Here is a 24240-nt window from a genome sequence, read left to right as displayed (position 1 = left end):
GGCAACCTGTGCCCTCATAGTGAACCTCTCCTGATGTCTAATCTAAATTTACCTGCTCTAGTTTAAAACCATTGCCCCTTGTCACATACCCTTTACAGAAAGTCCCTCCCCAGCTTTCCTGTATCCCCTTTAAGGGCCGAAGGGCCACGGTCAGGTGTCCCCGGAGCCGTGTCCAGGCTGAACAGCCCCAGCTCTCTCAGCCTGTCCTCACAGGAACGGTGCTCCAGCCCCCGAGCGTCTTTGTGCCCCTCCTCTGGAGCCTCTCCAAGGGTCATTCCTGAAGAAGCCATTTGTTGTGACTTGACTTCAGTTTAGAGAAAAAGAGGATTACAGAATCAAAGAATCATTGAGGCTGGCAAAGCCCTCTGAGATCACCGAGTCCAGTCTGTGCCCCAACACCCTCCATGGGCCAGAGCAGGGCACCCAGTGCCACATCCAGCCTCTCCTTAAACCCCCCAGGGACTCCAGGTGACTCCCCACTGCCCTGGGCAGAGCATCCCAGGGCCTGAGCACCCTCTCTGGGAGGAAGGGCTTCCGGAAAAGCACTGAAAAAAAAAACAAACAGAAAAACAAATTTTGATATGACACAAACATGGGAATAGAAATGGACTAGTTACCTTGCTTGTGAGATGGCTTCAACAGTCACTGAAACAGCCCAGTGCCAGAGTTAAGCTCGGCAGAACTGTGTCCACCACCTTGTAGCTGCTGAACTGTGAGAAGCAACTCGGTGTGGTTTAAATATTAGGTTTGTCCGCCTGGCTTGATTTAAGCTGGCTTTAGCAGGAGGAGGTGTATGGAGTCGTGGGGAGGGGCTACAGTTTGGGAAGGTTGGTCCTTCCCTCCTCACGTGTGTATTTTCAGTGCTGTGAAATGACGGAGGGATGAAGGAGGAACAAATGTGAGTTAATTGGGAGTGAGGTTCCCTTTGAAAGCCCGAGTAAATCTTTGTCTCAGCAAAAAGACTGCTGCAGGTTCCTTGGGAACTGGGAAGAAATGTTATGCTCATCTATCCAGAATTTTTAGCACCCGTCAGCACCTCACTGCAGACAGGAGCATACTTCTGAGCACAAAAAGCTTTTTTGGCATGACCTATTCTAAAAAAAAGATAATCTCAGATTTACAATAACGTAGCCAGGCCTTTATAACAACATAACCTTTTCTCACTTTTTTTTTTTGTGCATGTGACTAGTGTTTCTTATTAAATTCCTACTTCACCTTTAGGAATTATCTGCATTCTACAGAAACATTTCAATGTAGATGTCAGAGCTCGTTGTGATTTAACCTGCCAGGCAGCTAGACACCACACAGCCTCTTGCTCACTGCTCCTCTCTGCCCGTGAGATGGGGTAGAGGAGGACTGAGGGGAACAAAAAGTAAAAATTAATGGGTTGATTATTGTAATTAATGGTGTGGTGAGAAGTTGCAAAGACCTTGACAGTTTAAATGCCACTTAGCAACAACTAAAACATCAGTGTGTTATCACTATTATTCTCATCCTAAACCCAAAACACATGCCAACTACTAGGAAGAAAATTAATTCTAGCCCAGCCAAAAATCAGGACAGAGCTCTTTGCCCTGTAATAAGCTGTTTGTTCAGAGAGGTACAGGCTGGCCAGACCTTGAGAGGGCACCTCATTTATCTTAGTGCCTGATGGCAAGATTTGATGACGACTGTCATGCCTGGCTACCTGACTCTGCAGATCACAGCTCAAAGCTTTCAGCACAAACTTAGGAAGCTGGTCCTGCTCTGGTCCTGGTAACTTCTCAAAACACCACTGATGCCCACGTGGCTGTACGGCGAAAGCGCTGGACGAGGTGGTATAAAATCCTTGGGCAAGCCCTGCACGTTTTTCCAGTGATATTTGGATTTGATTTTCTGGGGAAAGAACAACTCGGGATCTCAGGTCCGTGCGTTGCCTATAGGTTATTTCTTTGCAGGCAGTCCTGCTCTTGTGAAATTGTTAGAGGATTACCAGACTATGGTATAGAGTTAACCCTCAACAAACAAAGTAAAACCATTTCTGGGCTAAACTGTGTGCTTGTACGGAGCCTTCCATCCTGTGATTAAATCTGTAGTTCCCTTTTTCAATGCGTGCTTGTGTAACTTATCCTCTGCCATCATTTCTGAAGCACCTATCGCGTTTGTACTCGAAAGACAGCAGTTATAAAAGAAACCCACAGGGAGATGACCCGGAGGACGTGCGAACAAACGGAGCAGACTCTTCACAGAACTTCTGAGACTCCGCAGGTAACCCCCTGGGATATCTGTTGTGGTTTGGTTTTGTCTTGTTGCTCTTTTCTTAAAGACTGCAAAGGTCCCGTTTTTCCAAGTCAGCTTTGCCTTACGCTGGGCGATGCATCTGGAATCTGCTTCTGACCAGTTGCTTGTGAGACAGTGACACGTGCCAGCTATAAGTAAGAAAATCATTACCTTGTAGAGGCTGTTTACTGTGGTTTGGATTTCTACTATGGGGAATATATCCTTTACCTTCTGCTTATTACTTTTTACCATATATAACCAAAACGTAATCAAGGCTTTTATTTGTTCTGAGAACTTACTGTATCCATTTTTGCGAGGAGCGTAATCCTCCTGTAGTTTTCTAGTTAATATCTTTACTTGAATACTCATATTCTGATTCTCTTTTCAGTAATTTCTCACATGAAGCACACAGGGTATCATAGACTGCAAGGTGTTCCTATAGATTGTGGTCTTAGACCACCACAGAAATATCTCTTCCAAAACCTGTAATTTTAATGTCAATCTGATAGCAAGGGAAAATAAAAAAAACAGCAGTTTTGAAAATAAGGCAGGAAAAGATAAACTGAAAAGGAGAATAGGGGTAATAATGAAAACTAACCTGCATTACTGTAAATTTTATATCCAGTTTCAAATCAGTAAACTGCTGCTCAGAAAATATTATGTCTGTGTCAAATACATGCATACTTTTAGACGCAAAAGTACCCTTGAAAAGTTGATCTTTAGGATCTTCTCAAAGGTATAGGGAAAAGAATGTGCCTGGGCAGAATCAGAATCCTTACTTTTTGAAAAAAAACCCCAAACAACTGTAGGTAACGACTTTTTATGTTTAAGTAAAGGCGAGAGAGAACCAGCTTCTTTAGCTGTGCTAAATTCCAGGCAGTCCTGAAGCCAACGTACTAACATTACTCAAGTTAATAGATGCGAATCCTAAGCAGTTGTAAACCATGGGGCTCTTCAAGTAGAGAAAAAAAGTTTTTAACACATTTAATAATCTCATCAGGTAAATGAAACAATGCTTTTTGAAGCAGGAAAGAAAGCCTGATGTCACTTCTTAGTACGAAAGCATATTGGAAATTTGTCATGTTCTAGCAGATTTTTTAAATTTATTTTTATCAGATAAAGCAGTATAGGTGTGGCAGAGATCAGGTGCCGTTGCAAACTTGTTTTCGGTCCGCATAACACCCTCTAGAATAACATAATCTTGTGAAGCAGAGTCATGCACGGTATTCAGGTGAAAAAAATCTGAAGGAACAGATTTTTCATGGGTGGCAGTGCAACAGGAAATAGTCTTGTGTAGGTGTGAATAACAATTGTCCGTTTGAGGTTCACAGACATTTTGGAAGAACCAAATTGGCCTCCCCAAAACAGCTTTTCAATAACCCAACATATGTAAAAGCAAACCCTGACTCCCTGGGAAGCATCCGTTGGCCAGCTCCAGAGGTTCAGTTAGCCTCACGCATGGCTTTGGCTACCAGAATAGCAGACACATAGAAAATACGATTATCGGCAGTGAGTGGGCTTGGGCATGAAGAAATACACTGTATTGTAGATTGTGTGTCATTTTAATGAGCTCAGCATTCCTACACCATTCTGAAAAATAGTTATGGTATAGCAGAAGTACTCCAGCTGTGATCAATTGGAATGCTTCCAGTCCCCGGGTTATTTATTGAAGGTTCAGGGAGAACTGATGGGTTAAAGATGCTTTCTCTGCTCATTACCATCTAAAAATATTATGTTTTCCATACAAGCAATTGCTGTAGTGCCCCAGGGAAGTAGCGTGATTGGGCTGGGAGGGCATATTTCTCTTCGGCAAGAACATTACGGAAAGCTGCTGTTCTGTATTTCCATGTTGTTTATACTAGGTTATACATGAATTATTACACACAATTTTTTTTTTTCTCTCTCTGAAACAATCTACAGGAAGTGTAAGAACATACTGATTTTAAGTGTTAAAAATAGTCGTTCATTTAAATTAGAAACAAACAAAATAGTTTACACCCAATAATTAACACTGGAGAACTAGCCTTGAGGTGAGCGCTGGGACTGCTTCTTTAGCAAGCTTTATTGAAATGGAAACTGGAAAGTAAATTCCCCTAAGTAGCCATTTTATATATAGTGACAGCTAAAAATATGGTTTCTTCTGTTCTTGGAGTAAATGAGACTCTACTGAAAGCAAACACGCCCCAGCCCAGCTTGCTCCTCTCCATGGGGAGATGCTCTAATTCTGTGACTGCTGCTCTGAACACCCGCACGTGGCCATGTTTGAAACCAGTGGCTTTTGGAAAAAAAAAAAAAAAAAGGCAGGCAAAAGCAAAGGGAGCAAACTGAAATGCAGTTGTGGGACTTTACATTAAATTTAGTGATGCCAAGATGCATTTTGCTGCAAGGAGGGGGGATGAGTTTATCCCCTCTGTAAGGCAGCAGTTTCATTCCTTTGTTCCTATGGATATATCTCGCTCCAGGGTTGGTGTTCCTAACACTTGGCATCGTGTTTTGTTTTAGCTACTGGCCTCTGTGCAACGGTGACGAGGGACACATGCCACTACGTGGCTGTTGGCACCATCTAAAGGCTATGGCCAGCACGATAAGCGTTGTTTTGATTCTCCTTTGGACAATCAGCTTGGTTCAGCCACACGTACCTCAGCCTGCAGGAGGTAAAGTATTTTCCTTCTACCTTTCCTTCTCGCTTTAGCTCCAGTGGGTGACCAGGCGCCTCTACCTGTTGGTCAAACACAGTTTTACACATGAATTATCCAGCCCATGGCGTGTGTTAACGCAGTTCCTGGGACAGTTGTTCGTATCCCGTCTCAGTCAAATTGCTCCTAGCCAGGCCTTGAGGACTGTTCTGCTTCGAGAGGGAAGAACCCTGAGGCACGTAGACACAACCACTCGCCCTCTGGGCTGGATAGTACTTCCTGGCCTGGTTTATTCAACAATTTAATCCAGCCAATTTATTCCGGGATAGCAATTTTACTTCCAGGAACAAAACTGCAGGTAGCTGTAGAAACACGGCAACGCAAAGCATCGCTGGCGTAGTCCTGCTGTATCCATGGCCTTAAAGGTGTCAGGTTTTTCTGTAGGCATCTCATCCTGTAGGCATCAAACATGGAACATTTTAAAGGCGAGCTGGCCAGGGTGGTTTGTGTTGGGGTTTTTCGGAGCCTTCATGAGGCACTTTTCCTAACGCAATGTGTGTGCTCGAAAACGGAACTAGTGGGCGTGAAAGGTGGAAATCATGGGAGAAGTGAGGATTGACATCCCTCAACTGCCTTGGAGGTGGTAATTAAGGGAGGGCAGGCTCTCAAGAACTCTAGAAATGGAGTGGAATAGATTGATTATTTCATTGCCGTGCTATTTATGTGCTAACATTTTCCCCCGGCAGGAGATCTTCCTCATTTCCATATGAGCTCCAGGAATCTCTCTTGCCGTGTCGTTTAAAATTATCGTTTCCATCCTTCTCTGTTTTCTTCCATTTGTGCTTAATTCCTCTGGTCATCATTTTGTTCATTCTCTCACATAAAACTTCTTGTGGCTGTCAGCCTTCTCTTGGAAAGCCCCTGTGTTACGCTCTTCTATTATGTAGGTGAGAATCGGTCCCATTTCATTACACGTGTGGTTATGAGGCTCAGGTTGAAAAACCTGACTCTAATCAACAAGCCAAATGGAATATTGTGATTTTCAAGGTGAAAGTGCTGTAAAAAAATAACTTTTTAAGCTAAGCTAACATTCTGTGATTCTGTGAAGCTTTAGGTAAACTTTTATTCAGGCACCTATTGAGAAAAAGCAATACTGAAATAAAATTATTTGGTTGCATTGCTCCTTGCTTGTAAACAGCTATTGCTCTAAACACTTCACTGGATTACCCTGTTATGACTATTTTCGTTTTCTCCTTTACAGTTCAGGTTTTCCCACCTGTTAACTTCACCCTTACAGTCTCTGCGTTAGCACGAGTGCTTTTACACTGGAAACCAAACCCTAACCAAGAACAAAAAAACTACACTATTAGATATGATGTGAAAATCCTAAGCCCTGTGCCTAAGGAGGTAAGACACAAGAGAAGTCCGGCATCTTAAGAAGGTTAAATTCATGCTGAGTTAAACGTGTTGCACCAACCAGGGTGTAATAGGCAGGATATGTCCCTCGAACAATTGGCGTATTGAATCACTTATTCTCTTATAGCATAAACAAATAAACTCTGAGGACCAGAGAGACTCTCTTTCTGCTGTGCTCATGAGTACAGATCTGCTGGGATGAGGGTTAGCTGGGGAACTGGTGGTCTCTGCAGTGCTCATTTTGGGGGGAGGTGGATACTGGTTTTAGGTAACGTTGCTCCCCAGCCAAGTCAGCTCACTTAATTCACTTTAATGTCTGGGCATCATTAAAATATCAGCCCAGGCTTCATCACAGCTCTGGGCTAGAGACAAATTTTCAGTAAGATAAGGGTCTTGCTGTCTCAAATGAGAAACGCAAAGACTGGGTCATTCTTTGCAGGTCCCTTAATTTAGCTTCCATCACATGTGATACTCATTTAATTTTAATTTATTTTTTTAAAAAATTATTTCAAGTATGATACAAAGAAGACTTACAGTATCCAAACAGTTGCACTTCATGATGGTTTCTCCGCCCACATTCGGACGTTACTTCTCCACAATGACCTTGAGATGAGAAGCGCCTGGGTGAAGGCGAAACTCCCGCCTCCGCCAGGTAAGAAGTGGAGGGGAGGTCTTGAATTTGTGTTCTGCCCTTGTCTGTGAACTAGACATCAAAAGGTGACAGGTTCAATACTTGAAAAACACAGCATCGCCCCCTCTGCCTGCTCCATTGATCTTACAAAATGATTTAGTCCAGGCCTTTCTCTACTGCTGTGGAGCCTGGTGTACAATCTGGAGGTGCACAACACTGAAAACCCATATAAAACTTCCTAAAATTTCCTTGCTATGGCTGAGATTGCCTACTTTCATGCACTCTGGGATATTAAAAAGATCGTGTTGCCTTGATGTATGTGAAATGTGCAGTGGTGCCGTGTGGTACAGCTTCACTTACGCTGTTTGGGAATCTTCATCCATCCATAACTGTGTGCTGAGGAAGAGAACTGCACACAATAGACACAGGTCTTGTGGACCAGAGACTGTAGTCGAAATGTTTTAGCAACACAAGTTCCATACGCCTTTTGTAATGAGTTTTTTCTTTCTGCTTTGTAATTCCTTGACTCTCTAGGCGCTCCAGAGACATCTGTCACGAATCTGTCCTGTGTTACTCACATCACCCTTTCTAGCACTGTTGCCCTCCGTTGCACTTGGCTTCCTGGCCCAGGGGCACCCAAAGACACCAAGTACTTTCTCTTTTACAGGTCAGTGTTTCCTCCCATTTTAGTCAGCAGTGGCTTTCTTTAAGAACATCGTGTCTCACCAGCATTTTAATTCAGGTATGAGACGTCCACGGAAGAGTGTCAAGATTACAGCAAAGACGAGTGGAACAGGAATACTGAGTGCAGTTTTGCCACGACTCAGATTGATCCTGAAGGGATTGACAATGACATTGTAATCCACGTTAATGGCTCTAGCAAGTATGCTGCAATCAAGCCTTTTCAGCAGTTATTTAACCAAAACGCCATCGGTGAGTAGAAATATATTTTACAAAAAATTTAAAATGTCCAGCAGGATTGTCAAAAGAGTTGTGTAAGAATATCACTGGATTGAATGGCTCTTCATGCAGGTGAAAGTATATACTGGTTTTCCACAGGCATCTTAATGAAATTGGAAGAGATTATAAAGCAGAAATGGATGTTTTTAAGTAGCCTGGATTTTAATAATTTATTTTAAACTATAGAATGACAAAAGAAAAAAAGAAACCTAGAAAAGACAATTAGTTATTTTGTTAGCCAAAGCATTATTTCCCATATGCTTTTGCAATTGATACAGTCAATAGACCTTCAAGTACTGTTTTTACTACCTTTTATTTTACAGCCTTTCCTGTAAAGGAAAAAGATGCATGATGTTCAAGGTAACCATGCCCTTTTAAAGAAAGGCATTAGACTGTCAAATAAAAGGTAGTATCAGCCATGACTGTCTATCATCATTCATCTACCCAAATAATTTATTTCCTTCATTAGTTCCACATCTTTCGCTTTTCTGTAAACAGATAGCATTTCCCTTCTTCATGGCTTCACTAAATAAAACAGTTGACGTACTTCCATCTTAGACACCATCCTCATATTAGCTGCTGATCCGTGTCTTTGAATTTGTTCTAGTTTTCAGTAACTTTCCTGGTTACATCTGTTTTTTTTCTAACTGTTCTATCATTTTCTAACTGTTTTTCTAACTGTTCTATCATTATTTTCATGCTTTTGTGAAAATTAATGAAATAAATTCTGGCCCTGCCTCCCAATCTAGCTTTCCACAACTTTTAAGTGGATTTTTAAAACTGTTTTCCCCTAACTGTTTTCTCCAATATAGCTATTCCTCCTAAATCCTTATCTTTTCTGTCCCAAATGTGAAATAAATTCAAGGATTAGAGGACTTGCTCTACAAATAACTTACCAGTACCATTTTCTTTTTGTAGAGAAAGTGAATGTTCCCAGAAATGTCACTGTATTCCTAGAGCAAAATGATCTCCTGGCCACATGGGAGAAGCCGATGTCTCTGTTCCGTAAAGAATGTTTTGAATATGAGTTTTACCTCTTCAACCTGAAGTCACGTAACAAGCAGGTAATTTCTTCTCCGATACTCTGGTACCACAGGGTGTTTCTGCCTCTGAGCTGACTGTCCTGTAGAGCTAGAATTTGCCTTCATGCCACCTAGAGAGAAAGTCTTTGCATTCATGGATATGTTACAAATTTTAAAGCCTTTAAAATAAAACCTGCTCTTAGTGTATGTTTGTAACTATGGACTTTTGGTGAAACTTGTGTCCCAGTTGTCATGAGGGTTCAGCAAAGCCAAAGTCTCATCAGTTTCCATAGTTTTCTTCATTTTGCTGGACATCATTTGTGCCTGCAACAAGCTATTCTTAAGAGATCTGGCAAAGCAGAAGGACAAAAATTTGAGCTACTTGTTTTCATGCATCTGAGTTCAGAACAGGAGGAGGATGGGCAGTTTCAAAAATCCAGCATCAAGTGTCTGAAGGAAGGGAGCAAAACTGGGGCATCTTTCAAGAATTTGCCCTGACGTGTTGGTGCATTATGGGAGAAAATACACCTAAAAAACCCAGAGGTCTTACCTCGAAACCAAGGCCAGAGGCTCACTGTTAATCTCATAAAGAAGCTTAAAAAAATAAATAAATAAACAGGGTTAAGGTTTGGCTTCTGAATTATTTAATCTTAAGCAATCTATAACAGTACAATATGGCTTTCCTGACAGATACTGAAAATATCCTCCAATGAGTTCAGATTACAGATTGATGTTACCAGCAGGTATTCCATACAGATCAGAGCTAATCATCACATCTGTTGCACGAGAGGATTTTGGAGCGACTGGACTGAGAGTATTTACGTTGGTAAGAATGACATGCTTCTGTCTTTTAATGGATGTCACTACACTGCTGGAAAGCAAATGCTGCCAAGTAACTCTAATAGAAACCAGGAAAACAGGTATTTGAAGTAAGGAACTGACTTGTTCATGCTAAGGGGAGATAAATCTGTGTTCCATTAAAAATAATAATAAAAAAATCTCCCAAGCAAACTTTCGGATATATGGAAGGTTTTTTAGACAGCATTTTGTTTCCATGTGCTTTTTCAAAGGCTGCTTTAAATTCACTTAAGGCCTAAGCTCTAGGTAAGGCTTTTTAGTTACATTACTTCTTTAGTTTCTACATATGTTTTCCTGGCATGCATCTTGATGTTCATGCTGGAAGTTAATGTAAGTGATCATGTCAACTATTACTTTGCTGGAGCTATCTGAACTCTTAAATGTTGGGGGGGGTAAAAAAAGTCTTAGCATCTGTGGAACGTGATAATTTGCCCCACTTCTTTCTGTACTTCCTGCTTGCTGACCATGTTTTTCTGAAAATAAGTTTCTTTATCACAACACGTTATCAACTGTTTCTTCTTAGTCATCCTCCTTTGCTCTTATCTTTGGAGTTTCTTAACTTCCTGGTTTTCACTTTACAAATAAAGTCCCTTGCGCTCTGCAGTTTACTACATTTTTCCCTCTTGCACCTTGTGAATGCGGGTTTGCTGGAGTTTTGCCTTTTAGTCTAACATGTGCCCTTGACCTTCCCACCTGGCTCCATGACAAGCCCTTGGGAAGAAAGGCTCAGCAACCTGGAGGAGCAGGTGGGGCCGACCAAACACCTCAATAATTAAGAAAACTGTCCCTCTTTAGTAGCCTCATCCTAAAGTCTAATCCCTGTCCTCCATGTGCCTTAGCAGAGCCTCTAGGAGGGTTTGTTCCATGATCTTCTCAGGCACAGAGGTGAGGCTGACAGGTCGGTAGTTAACGACGGAGAAGCACTGGCTCCTCATTTGTGCTCTCCTTCATGTGGAAATGAAAGATACTTGTTGCTGAAATTAGAAAGTCAGTTCCACTGATATTATCCTTGAAGCTCTGCATTTCCTTTCTAATTCTAGATATCAAGTCTTCATCCCTCACGTGTTTATTTGTCTTCTGAGTCTAATCACACAAAACAGCTGGTGAAATCTTTTGTAAGACTGTGTTTAAAATAATCTGCAAAAAACAATGTATTTATTTTCTATTTTCCTTGCAATTCAGGGCCAAAAAAGCTGGAGAATCCCATAGCCTGGATTCTCACGGTGCTTTGTGTGTTCACGTGCTGCACGTTCCTGCTTGTTGCTATGATATGCAAAATGTAAGTATCACCATCTTCTTTTTAATTATAGCGTAACTAAGGACTAGGTGTTCAACAAGTGTGTGGAGATTTCACAAGCTTGGCTTAATTTTAAGAAAGGGCACTGAGTTTGGTATTCCAGCATAATTATACACACCAAAAGTACTGAAAAGTAATAATCGGCCTCATTATCAACAACAAATTTGGTGGGGTAAGAGGGTTATTCAATTTAATCTTAACCAACAAAACCATATACTGAATGAGGCAAATTTCTTCCAAATCTGTTTGCCCTTTTCTTGTTTCTTCAGTTGAATGGATGGGGTCAGGCCAGTGATTGCCCTGGGAGAACTCTGTCTTTCGCCCTGGTGAAAGCTGAGAGTGTCTTTCATGGCTAACACGTACAGACCAATATTTTATCAGCCTTGTCTAGCTCAGCCTGCAGCTCTGCATTGCTCCCTGAATTTCAGCTGATATCAAGGGAATGTGGTGGATGCTTTGAAGAGGTAAAAAGCCAGGGCTTTTGTGCTTGCTGCTCCTCTTGACCCCTTAACAGGAGCAACAGAGCTGAACTGCCGCTTACTTTAAGTTTCTGAAATATTTGTTTAGTTCATTTGTAATTACCACAGAGGCTATGGATGTCAAGTAGTAATACCAGAGGCCACACAGCCAAACTTCCCAAAATGAAACTCAGATACACTTTGGATTTCTGTAGCTGTGACTAGTCAAATCCTAAGTGATGACTTAAAGAATCAATGTAATTACAAGCTTCTCCTGTGAAACATGCATCAAGCAGCAATTATCAGTCCACAGCGAACACTGCTCCCAGTAATGTAAGTGCTGTCCTCGGCTCTGCTAATTTCTTACTCATTTCTTTAATGCCTTTTAATTTATTGGTCACCCTGATGTGTCCTTGGCTATTTTCTTTTCTAGACCACATGTCTTTTATCAAATAAAGGTCTTGTCTACAGGAGTGTTACATTAGAGTAACTCTTATTAACTCTCCCTAAAGTGCCTGGTGTCTATGATAACCTGTTCTAAAGTCAATTTAATTAGCATCACAGGCCTCAATAAACAATTCTTTTTGGAACAGGATAGATTAACTCCCCAGAGTGTTTATTCATGTTGTGCTTCGTATGCACTTGTTCCCATCCATGCAGCCTTGATGTATGGGTAGAAATCCCCAAACTGCTCCTACTGCAGCTTGACCTGCCTGTGGAAGTCCTTCAGCATCATCTTCATCAGCTCTCTCCTCTCTCTTCCGGATAGCAAAACACCAACACCAGTCAGTTCCAACACCAGTTAAGAACAGTTGTACCGCTTCCATGTTTTCCTGTGGAGTTCTGCAAGAGTTTGGATATGATGCAGTCACCCCTGCAGAGACACTGAACCAAACAGAGGAGAAGAAATAGGTATAGGAGACCACTTAAGGAACATCTTAAGGTGCTGAACTGGTGCATTTTATGAATTTCAGTATGGCAGGCAAATTTAAGCTAGCTTTTCCAGGCTCAGCTCCTTGATGTTCAGAGTTTCTCTCTACCCGGCTAGTATATAATTCCCCAGCACTCAAAGGCTCAATACATTCCATCTTTTGTCAAAGCGATTAAAATTGATCTGCCTGCTGCACTGAACTTCATGAGGCGCTACCTTTACTCCTCCCTTCCCGAGATGCTTCTTGCTCAGTGTCCTGCCGCTTCTCTAATCCCCCAGCCTGCCCTGCGAGGAGGTGAGAAGTGTAAGACGATGAAACGCAGTGCTTAGCCTGCTCATTTGTTGTATCTGCAGATATTAAAAAAACCCAGAAAAATAGAACAGGTTCCCTACATCACAGTTTCATTAGCATTCTCAGTTTTTACTGCTTTTGAAAATTCATGAAGTGCACCGTGCAATTCAAGCCCCAGAACCGTTTCGAATTTCATACGATTTGAAGCCATTATAAGGAATTTCATTATAGCAAAGAGTTCTATAAATTTTGCTGTGTGCTTCCCACTGATTGCAGGCATCAGAGATAGAGCCCACCGCTTGGGAGAAGTGCTGGGAGGCAAAGTGGCCCGTGGGGACTGTGTCAATAGTCTTTTCCCTTCACTTACTTGCAGTAGCTGATGGTGTTACTGTCTTGATAAAAAGCCCAACTCAATGTTTTCCTCATTTGCCCTCTGTCTTTGTGAATGTGCATTTTCTGTACTCCCTTAGGCAGTACCTCGGAATAACATTTTCTCCTGGAGGTGAGCCCACGGGAGGATTTAGTTAACAACTTGCTTCCAGCTGCTCTCCACTTACTCGACCTGAGGATAGGCAGTAGCCCTCCATGCCCTGATCAATCTGGTCACCTCGACCTCCACCGGGTACCCCTCCCTCTTCTGCACCCCACTCCAGTCCACGACCAGCAGTCACTGGGAAACCATTTGGAAAAATGTCACGGGGAATCTCGGGGGAGGCAACACACTAGAAAGGGCACTCGAACGTGCTGTGAGACAAATGTTGTATCAATCTCGGCGTAGTGCTTACAAGAGGGGAAAGAAGAACTTGTTCTCCTACTTATTTCTCTTTATCTTTGGCCTTTTCACATCACAGCCTGTGGGAAAAGTGGCAAATTGCAGAAAGACAGACACAGCACAATAACTGGAGGCCCTGAACTGCTCATCTAAGACCTGAGGGTCCTGTGAGCTGTTTTCAAAGCCCGAAGGTCCAAGTAGCAATAATGGAAAAGGGCCACGCTCTGAACCATATAGAGACAAGCAGAGATAACTGGAACACTTGTTGTGATGAGGTATTTAATCACGTAACTCCAACTTTTCAGTGTCCTGCCACAAAGAACAAGACCATTCTGAGGGCACCACTGTCACCACTCCCACCAGCGCCTCTACTGCAAAGACGCTTGCGCCCGAGGGGCCAGCAGCCCCCATGAACACAAGTGTGCTTCTGCCTCGTCCTCTTGGGCGTTTGTGCACTCCTCCTGAAGTGTTTCTATTCCAGAAGCAACATGTAACTTAATGCTTTCTTTGTTGGCTCAATAAATAATTTTGATAATGCTCCATCAAAATCTTTTATTGACAACCAGCACAGCAAGAAACACGCCGATTCCTAACGAGACCACATCACCTTGGTTGCGTTGCACAGCCACAGCACAAATCCAACCCACGCTCAGAGCTGAAACAAGGTGAAACAGGTGAAACCGTGGGGCCTCCAGAGCCTTTCTCCTGAAAGGCTCGGGAGACTCGATGGAGTGCAGAAGCCATGAAGACAACAGCTTTGCAAAACCAACCTGGGTATGGTCACAAAGACCTAACCCTTAGCAGGAGAGCTGGGAAGAGCAGAGACAATTCCTGGAGCTGGAGTGTTCACATTGGCTCATCCTGGTCGGGTCAATCATGCGAAGGGGGGTATGGCCTTCCCTTCACCTCATAATTAATTAAACATCAATGTCTCCGTCAAGATAGCAGCAGCTCAGCCAGGAAGGTTTAGCTTCAAACTGACAGACAGAAAATATTATTTCTCCTTGCCTCCCTGGTGAGAAGGAATAATAGGATAAATAAAAGCTCAACAGAACTCAGAAAGCTTTTGGAAGAAGAATAGTCCTAAGAACATAAGCGCTGAACTAACCAGACATCAGCCAGGAGAACTGTCACAAAATAAGCAGGGCAGAGAAACGGATCTGCCCTCAGTCCCAGCAACCTTGGCCCTGTCTCTGCTTCACGGAGCTCAGGCTTGCTCCACAAACAGGTGCCAGATATTAGCTGGGCTAAATCTTATTATCTTCACTTGGGCCAAGTGCCCACTCAGTTCTGGCCCTGTGTGGACATTGTGCTGTCCAGGGGTAGGGACAGGGAATGCGTGTTGGTGATCGCCACGCGAGGTCTGTACTCTGGGATGTATCGAAGGCAAGACAAAAGTTTGCTCTGCAGCACTTGCTGTCGCAGAAATACAGTTGCCTGTGTGTTGGAGTGTCAGGCAGGGAGGGAGCATCTCGGAGGGTGTTGGTGGGGTGAGTTATGAGGTTGCTGAGCGGGACCATTTGCTGTCAGCTGTCTCTGGTCCCATCCCTTGCCTCCTCCTCGTTCCCTCGGCACGCAATTATTTGCGGTTGCTCTCCTCCTACGAGATTATGTCCAGAAACGCTGTCTGAGCGAGAGGCAGCCTGTTTTGCCTGTCCAAAGGAGGTACACGACAACACAGCAGCCCTTGGGAAGAACATGAGCATGGACAGACGTGCCTTCTCGTGGGGCTGAGCACGAGCTGTTTGTCGGATACGTCAGCCCTCAGAACACGCAATTCTTTCACATCCTTCCACTACTGTTTTTGGGTTTTTTTGCAGAAACCATGTATGGAGTAAATTGTTTCCACCAGTTCCAACACCCAGCAACAAATTCAGAGATCCTTTCCCAAATGAATACGAGGTAAAAATAACATTTAACTCACTCTTTTTTTTTTTTTTTTTTCTTAATGTTTGTGTGCTGCTCTTTCCCTGTCAGGCTGGGAGCAGGTAGCTTGTTACCGCTCAGTTAGAGCTAAAGCCTTTCAACCTGACAATGAGAAATGTTTTGGTCCTACTGCTAAGCTGGTCTTAAGCCTTATTATGTTTGCTGTTACTTCCCGACAAATACCATTTGCCTTACAGATAAGATAAAACTCATTGTCTGCTCAAGGGAAGTGCTGTTCAGTAACTTACTTTTAATTTGTCCCCTTAGAACAAGGGTTTGATTTTTTTTTGGGTATTGTTCTTACTCAATTTTCTGGTCAAAGAGACAGGCTTAAAAGATTATCATATAATGTTTGTTTTTAATTAAAGTCACTGATGTAAAATAACAGGACTTAGGGTATCACAAATAAGAACAGGAGGAATAGCAAATATTAACACTGCAGCTAGAAAATGTGAGCTTGCAAAAGCTGTTTCACATTATCAAAAGCAGCGCTGCCTTGTCTCTAGTCGCCAGACAGAGCGATGAGCAGCCCTGCGAGAGCTTCAGCAGGGCCACGAGCTCTCTGGTGAAATTATTCTGTTGAACCCAACGCTCTTTCCTCAGCTACCACCTCACAAAACATTTTGGGTGAAACCCCTCTTTAAACACACCCAACTTGAAACCCCGTGTTTTGCAAAAAACATGCTGGTAGGTGAGGGCTTTGCAGCATTTTTCTGTAACGAATACTGAAACACAAAGTGATATGTCGTGGCTCCTCTCTCCATCGATGCAGTTCGGTTGATGACCTCAGTTTAGCTCCCAGCTTGCCAGCTAAAAGTGATGTTTGCTTTCCAGAGAGCACGTACCTGCACCAGCGAGACGGAGACCGAGTTCGGCAGCTTCACAGAAGATCTCACCTGCAGCGTCCTCGATGACTCCGTCTTCTGAGCGGCTACGAGGCCCCAGCATGTCACCCGGTGTCACAGGTGGTGTTTCCAGCGAGGGAGGAGGAACTGCTTCCACGAGGTTCCTTACATAGTGATAAGCTGCTAAACAAACAAACAAAAAATCCTGGTTTCAGCAGAAGTACAGGGTACAAGGGCTGTGTGTTGGGAAAAAAAAAAAAATCTGGACAAGAGCTAATAGCTTTTTCTGACAGCTTAATCTTTTGGATTTTTGTTTGAAATAATTCTGACAACTCACGACGCAAGCTGGGACAAATACTAGGAGAAGAGTAAAATGAGCTGTAGAATACCCCAGTGCTATCACCCTCCAGTGCTGCAGGGCTACAGCAAATCCTTCCTGAGAGCGTGAGCTCACACGTGGCCTTCACCGCTACGCTTGGTAATGAAACAGCGTGATCTCAGCAAAGGACCTGAACAACCTCCATGGAAATGCACTTCTCTGCTGAAGGGAGCTCCCAAACTCTCTGGGTTTGCGTGCATGGCAGGTTTGCAGGTGGCCCTGGGTGCTGCGCTGGTTGTATGAGCCACTTTTAGACCTAAAGGAAATTTGCAGCCTGGGAATTGAGAATTGTTCTGGTGAAGAGCTACAAAACACTGCACACAACTGACAGGAGACTCACGCTGAAGAGCCCCTGGCAAATGAAGCGCCTGTGGCAGCCCCAGCAGAGCACCGACCCCATTTCTGAGTGTAAAACCCCTCGAGCCCTGCCTGGGCATGGCCAGCTCTGAAGTGTCTTACTCTCAGATTCTTTTTTTCCTGTGAAGTTCTGAGATGTTGGTAAAAATATCTAAGCTTGTGTATTTCCACTGCTGGGCAGACAGAGACACCCAACAACACCCTGCTGCATGCCTTGATTTCAGTGTGGTACAAGAGCTTCACTTGGGTTTTTCACATCCCCTTCTGATGAGGGAATGCTGCTGGGATGCGTGTGCTCTGGAAGGGCATCTGGCTGCCCCCCTGGCTGCTCACCGAGGGCTGCAGGAGCAGGGGGGGACACGTGAGACTCGCAGTTGGCTCATTTTCAGCCCAAGGCTCCTTTGCAGGCTCTTGCCTTTGCCATCAGCTAGCAGCATCCACAAAACGACAAGAAGGGATCGTTTGCGCTTCCTGGCACAAGAGGGTAAAGCTTAAGAGGAAAAAATAATAATAAAAAAAGGCAAAAGCTGATAAACTTCCTCAGTTGCACTTACAGAACAAAGCGCAGCCTGGGAATGCAGAGTTTTCAGCAGTCACAGAAATGTGCCGAGGACCTCTTGGTGCTCTTGAGAGGCTTTCTGAGCCGCGGGGAGCTGGGCTGCTCCTTCACGTGCAGCTTCAGCTGCCGTCAGGTAATTCTGAAAATCCAAGCCAGACGCTGCATCCTGTTTTTCTTCACTATCTGTTGTTTCATCTCCAACTGTTTGAGTCAGCCTCAGTTTCTGTTTGTGATTTTTTTACTCACATTGTGTAATCCCCCAAACCAGTTACCAAATAAACCGCTTGGACAACTCAGGCTTGTGACCTCTCTGGCTGTGGAGCACGAAGCTCTCCTCCTCTTTCAGAGTCCCTTCCACTTCCAAGAAATCTCTTTCGAGCTGCCCAGAGCGGGGGTTAAGCACGTTCACAAACAGCAAAAAGAAAGATCTGACCCAGCCAGTAAATCATTTGGAAAGTGCCAAATGTAACATAGTTCCCAAGTGCTACAGGTTAAAAATAATTATAAGAAATGAGCCAGTTCTCACGTGGGTGAAGTAGCAGGGCTCCATCAAAATTAATGTAGCTCATTAATATAACAACGTTTGTGCCTCGAATGTCTCTCCTGCATGTGATTTTAATGGATCTGAGGTGCCCAGCTGTAACGGTCCAAAAATCAGACTTTCATTAGTAAAATCCTCAAAGTGAGACTAAAGCGAATTCATTTACTCTAATGTACGTGGTGCCTTCAAGTGGCCTAATAAATAAGATGGCTAAATATAATTTCCTTCCCGTTAATGGCGAGATATTACAGACATTAACGCAATATATTTCAGTATATTTTGCATCTGAGCTGTACATTTGGCCGTATGTGACAGCTCAGCCCTCGCTGGTGAAGTAGCTCCCGATGCAGGGACCTGGGGGAGAAAAATACACTTTTGATTTTCAGCATCACCGGTAAGGATGGGCAGCAGTGGAAAGCAACGCTGCTGCCTACCCCCAAACTCCTACACCAGAGTTGTGTCCAGAGTGTGCAGAAATAGGTATTCTGAGGGGTTTTTTTAATTATTTTTTTTTCTTTAAACCCAGCTACAAACCCTGCATGTTCCTTCTGCTGCGACTTTTCCCCGCTGCCTCTGCAGGAGCGCACCCCTCGTCCCCTACAGACACGGCAATTTTAAATTGTCCCTTTAAAAACCTGAATTAGGTTCGCAGGCTGTTTCGGTTGGAAGCTTCGCTGACTGCAGATCACGATACTGCCCCTGTGAAACACAGAGAAGTGCAATCGCACACATCCTGCGCTGCTGCCACCATAAATCATAATTAGCGGAGCGGGTTTGGTGAATTTTTGCAATTTTTTCCCCCAAACCCTCAGGAAATCCAGAAGGAAAACCAGAGAAATAGGGCTGTACCTGGAGGAGACAGGGTTTGCACTGGGCTCCGTGATGCTCTGTGGTCCCACAGCTCGTGGTGGAGCCAGTTTGGTCTCTTCATTTGTTTATTTGGTTGGTTTTTCCCCCTTTTTTTGAGCTTCCCGAGCTGAGAGGCTTCACTCCGACAGCACCAGCCCACACAAGCTTGGGAAGATCCTGACTACACAAACCAGGTGTTACCGCCCCAAATTCGCCCGTGCAGGTGGTTTTCATTACTTTTGGAAGCAGAATCAGATCAGAGATGTCTAAATAAGATTTTTGTTTCTGCCTCCACAGAGTTTTGACTTACAGCGACTCTTCTTTTTGTGTCTTCATGTCAGTGACACTCTCAGCAGGCACCGCCTATCGCCAGGGTGAAATTTGTCACTGGGTAGAACGAAACGTGGAGGAAAAACGCTCCTGAAAGACAGGTATCTTTACAAAGGACAGAATATTTATTACCAATACCTTTAAAAAAAGATTACATCTGCTAGATCACTGATAAATATCATTTACACTGGGGAGAAAACTACAGAAGCTTTTTTTTGTTCCGTTTTTCTTGGTTTTGTGGTTTTTTTCCTTTTTCATTTTTTTTCCCTTTTTTTTTTTTTTTACATAGAAGTAACCATATCAAACTAAGAAAGGAACACAGCTTGAAATACTGACAATATTTCTCTGGTCAACACCCCTGACTTTTACACAAGTGGAATCCTGATTATGAGTTACTGAATAAATATATTTAGAAGGTCTAAAAGTTAACTGTATTATTTCTGTAAGCAAAAGAGACAAGTTACAGGCAAATTCAAGCTATCAGGAAAAGAAAAAGAAAAAAAAAAGAATAATAAACCACTGCAGCGCATTTAAACTTGAAAATTGTATAGAAAATTCCGTTGCCTTTTACTACCGTTATCCCATCTGAGTGAACTTACAAAATGACCCCGTCGTAACAAACAGTCCTTCTCTGAAGAAGAATTATTTTGCTGTGGATATTGTCATTTTCCGGCGTGACCCTATTTCACCTTCAAAGAGCTTCTAGCAGAGGACGGCGGGAGATCCCTCGCTCCTCGCCCTCCGGGGGGGTGCCCAGCTGCCGTGGCGCTCTCCGAAACACGGCACTGCTCCTCCCACACCAGATTTCCTCAACGTTTCCTACCGGGTGGAGTCAGGCAGGATGACAAGTTACGAGTTGCAAAGGATGACGAGTTCCGTTCTGCCGCGCGGGGAAAGCCAGTGTGCGTTTGGACGACGACCCCTGGGCGGCTTTAGGTGTCGGAGTCGCTATCTCTTGATTTTCTCGGAATAAAATCCCCTGAAGCGAGGTGGATTTTCAGCCGGGTTTACACCAGAGAACCACCTCGTTTGCTCACTCGCTTCTTCAGGTACCCGTCCCTTTTGAATCACGAGAGGCAGAGATCGCACCTTTGCAGGATCTTCGTTCCTACCCAAGTTAATGCTGATCATGATAAAGACAAAGCTATTTCATGACAGTAAAAAGGGACCCTCGCTGCGTGATGCCAGAATATTAGCTACATGTCCTGTAGTCCACAAAACAACCGAAACTCATGTATTTTTTCGAGATCATAGTGTTCTTACTATTTCGAGTTTGTCTTGCTTAGGCCTCTGAATAAAATGTAACATCTTGTGTGTTCTAAGCGCTTGATTTAACACAAGAATCATCGTAACTGCCATTTAAATACAGCTGCATTATGGACCCGAGCTGGGACAGTTCTGCCTCGCGTAGCCTCGTGAAACTGTACAGCAACGTTGCAGCCAATTTACTGAGAACAATTTTGAACTCTCCGTCGTAAAGGAAAAAATCCCAAACAATATTTTCATGATAATGTCGTCCGTAGCATTTTTAGAGCAGAGGAAAAATTAATATCTACATCATATGTTAACTTTAAAAAATTCTATAAAACACTAAATATATAATAAAAAATATGCATATAAGGACATATGTAAACTGCTTTGGTAACATCGTATTACAGATGTTTTCAGTGCATTGCAGAGTTTCCAAGGAAACTTCAGACAAAGCTATATTTGCTTTGAGGAAGTACTGTATAATGCCATTCCTAAAGAAGCATAAACATTTTTTTTCCAGTAGTAAGATGTACTCAAACCACAATATTACTTAGTACTGGGTGTCTTCAAAACAACTAGCTAAATGTTGCTTATATTATAAACAAGGAGTCCTTTAGGTCATTTTTGTCATAAACTGGACCGAGCTGTGAGCGATATCATTATTGTGCTGATGGCCGACAGTGTGCAGGCGTTGGAGGTTGAAGAGCCGGATCCTCGTGCGTACGCGTCTGGGAAGGAGAGAGGTGGAGAAGAGAAGCCAACGGTGAAGAGAGCAGCCTCCATCCCTCCACCAACCCCAGCCTCACCTCCCTCCCTGGTTTTAATTCCGCACTGTCAGGAGGCGACTCGAATCCCGAGAAGGTCGGACCCCTCCTCCTGCTTCCACAACCTTATGTTTACCAGGTTTTGCCTCCACTAACTTAATTTTTGGTTTAACCTAATTTCCTGCTGCTGTTGCGCCGAAGCTACTCGCACAATTGTATTACTTTGTGGCCTGTTTACTTATTATTTCATTTTTCTTTCTACAATTGTTCCCTGGAGGAGCTGCGTCCCGGCTCTGCCACCCACCATGTCCAGCTGGCCAGGAACCACGTGTGTTCCTGCTCTCCTGTGCCTGCTGATTAAATTCCTCTGTAGGGTTTATAGAGCCACAGTGTACAACCATAGTGGAGAGAATTCTGATCTCACCCAGTTTTTTTTTGTTTGGTTTTGTTTTGTTTTACGTTGCTGTAAGTTTAATGCCCTACTCCTGCATTGCAGAGGCTCCTGATTTAACGCAGCTTATAAACTGTGGCATTATTAATGGAAGATGGGACATGGAGATTTTGCAAAAGCAATGTCGGGTAATAAAATACTCTCTTTTCTGCTTGTTCTTCTATGCAACCTCATTTCCCTAAATAAATATTTATGCATCCAACACACAACAGAATATGGCTGTACAGTAGCCTTATAAATTTAAAAGCCTCTGAACATCGTGTTTTGCATTTTGTTACAGTGAATTGCAGTGCAGCAATAGAGTCGACATAGAGATGACTACAGGAGGGAGAGAGCATAGAGCTGTCTAGAAATCTTAAATACAAATGTGGTGACTTATGATGGTGTCCCTTATGGCTTCATCTCGACTCGGGATGAAACCAGAAATGCCGTCTGGAATGACAACTGGTTGCTGGTAAGGCCGGGTGTCACCTCCCTTCCAGACCCACCCCCTTTCCTCTGCTTCAGGGCTCCAGTTTGTCCCCGTTTGCAGACACAGATGGTAACTGGGGTGAGGCAGGACTGTCCTGCCAGCGGGTGAGGAGGAGAGGGGCTGGGGACCCCAGTTGCTCCCGTCCTTACTTGATATCTTTGGAATTCGGATCTGTTCGCTGCTGCTGCCGTCGCCCCCGTCGCTGAAGGGCCTTATCTCTATGATGTAGTCTTCATCGAAGGGCAGGGAGAGCTCCACGGAGGTTTTATTCGTTTCTATTACAGATGTGCTGCTCTGCCTGTTCCACCTGTACAAAACCTGCAGCGAAGGGGAGAGAGAAGAGGAGGCAGAAATGGCAGAGACGTTTGTTGCCCTAAGGGCGTTCAGATCTGCTGCTACTCTTCTCCCTCAGACACACGGGCTGCTGATGAAGGAGCTATTTTGGTATTTTTATTGGTACCTGGCAGAGCCCCTCAGTGAAACCTCTAGGTCTGTCAAGCTAAACTAAATCTGTATGTAGTGAGGTCAAAACTTCTTGCCAATGTTTCTCCAGGAAAGGGAGCTGGCACGTTTTATGTAATGCCACAAATTACTTCCCCGAGCAAATGAATCACCTTCTAAAATCTGGGAATTCTACTAATTTAGATGGTAAACTGTGACATAAACCATAAGATTTCCAGGAAAAAAAAAAAGGAGAAAAATGGGCAATGTTTTGCTGTGCTTCAGGAAAGAGATCGGGCTGTGTCATCCTAAAACTAAGTTATAAGAGGACTTTTTAGAAACCCCCTAGACGGAGTTTGCTTTTTTGGGGTGATGAGTCTCTCTCACTCCCTTCCAACTGACGACTGAATTTGCATTTCAAACCTAAAACACATAGAGAAAAGTTGAGCCAAATTGCTGAGGTTCACCTGAGGTTTTGACTCAAAACTCCGAAAAATTACTTATTTTTGATAATCCGATACGGTGCACAAAGATACTTAAAAGTTAGTGCAGAAATTCAGGAGAGCTGGCGCAGGCTCACAAAGCTGACGCCGCCGGCATTCCAGATTGTGACCAAAACACAGAGAACATCCAGGTTCTTCATCGTTTCAAGCTCTTCTGGGAACTGTCTGCACAAGTCAACCTCAAGGCAACGGCTGGCAATTGCACACCGATGTCTTCTTTCGGCCAAATTAGACCCTTGTGTAAGGTGATAGAGCTGAATCCTTCCCAAGATTTCTCTCTGGTTAAATGATACCCTATTAAAACTGCTACTAATGAGGATTCTCTTCCTTTTCCTTTTGGCTTTGCTTTCTGAACAAAATGGGAGCTATTAAAAAAGCATTTTATTTATCTGCAATTAAAGAGTCAACTACAGCTGACAAAATACTCACTTTGTAGCCTCTCACTTCGGACTCGTTGTCCAAAGCTTTCACTTGGTCCCAGTTCAGGATGATCTTGGAGTCGGATGAATTCCATATGATGTTCCCAGGGGGCTGACTCGGTGCTGTATCACAAAATACACAGCGCTGTGTTACTAAGGAGCACTGGTTCCCAGTTGAATCCCTCCCAGTACCGGTGACGCTTCCAGCCCCACCACGGCTGAGCGTGCCCGGAGTCCTATCGCTCTGGAAAGCTAATGAGCTTTTTCACTGATCTGTGGCCTCAAGGTCGCAGGAGGTGTGACACAACACAAAGCTCTAAATGAAAAAAGGATTCAGTCAGTTGCTCAACATGCCTGAGACCAGAAGAAAAAAAGCCCTCTTGAACGCCGAGATAAATATTTAATTTTCCTGCACAGCTGTGATTTCAGTTTTGCATGCTCTGCTTACTTAACATGCGGAAAAGCCTTACAAGAAAAAAAATAAAAGGCTGGTACATCTTCTGCACAAAAACCCAGCAAAGAGAAGTCTGACACCTCCTTCAGCCTTGAAAAAACTTGAAAAGGAGGGAGGGGAATGCTGGCAGAAACCCTCCCAGCCGTGAGCTCCCCGTCCTCACAAAC

At 43.7% G+C, this 24240-nt stretch overlaps 2 protein-coding genes across 2 annotated transcripts in view; one reads left to right on the top strand and one right to left on the bottom strand.

Annotated features, from left to right (window-relative positions):
- The first annotated feature begins 4831 nt into the window (after nucleotides 1-4831).
- On the top strand, nucleotides 4832-16385 carry IL5RA (interleukin 5 receptor, alpha). The gene is made up of 10 exons (XM_009869120.1): nucleotides 4832-4913; nucleotides 6157-6302; nucleotides 6825-6963; nucleotides 7477-7609; nucleotides 7685-7875; nucleotides 8821-8966; nucleotides 9615-9750; nucleotides 10965-11061; nucleotides 15353-15434; nucleotides 16293-16385. Exons 1-10 carry the CDS (start codon nucleotides 4832-4834, stop codon nucleotides 16383-16385), a joined length of 1245 nt encoding a protein of 414 aa, XP_009867422.1.
- A 4692-nt stretch (nucleotides 16386-21077) lies between these two features.
- The window catches only part of LOC104273709 (contactin-4-like), a gene marked incomplete at its 5' end in the record, with an annotated part of 68215 nt that continues 65052 nt past the window's right edge, over nucleotides 21078-24240 (bottom strand). The window contains 3 exon segments of the mRNA XM_009869118.1: nucleotides 21078-21297; nucleotides 22406-22574; nucleotides 23630-23798. Of these exon segments, the coding sequence (XP_009867420.1) occupies nucleotides 21197-21297; nucleotides 22406-22574; nucleotides 23630-23798 (439 nt within the window).

This window comes from Apaloderma vittatum, unplaced genomic scaffold (assembly GCF_000703405.1).
Source record: "Apaloderma vittatum isolate BGI_N311 unplaced genomic scaffold, ASM70340v1 scaffold6155, whole genome shotgun sequence".
Classification (NCBI taxonomy): domain Eukaryota; kingdom Metazoa; phylum Chordata; class Aves; order Trogoniformes; family Trogonidae; genus Apaloderma; species Apaloderma vittatum.
This window is presented reverse-complemented; position numbering and strand designations above follow the sequence as displayed.

Coding starts and splice junctions, on each gene's coding strand:
- IL5RA (XM_009869120.1), top strand. CDS start 4,832: ATGGCCAGCACGATAAGCGTTGTTTTGATTCTCCTTTGGACAATCAGC. Junction 6,303..6,824: donor TAAGCCCTGTGCCTAAGGAG/GTAAGACACAAG, acceptor AATTATTTCAAG/TATGATACAAAGAAGACTTA. Junction 15,435..16,292: donor CTTTCCCAAATGAATACGAG/GTAAAAATAACA, acceptor TTTGCTTTCCAG/AGAGCACGTACCTGCACCAG.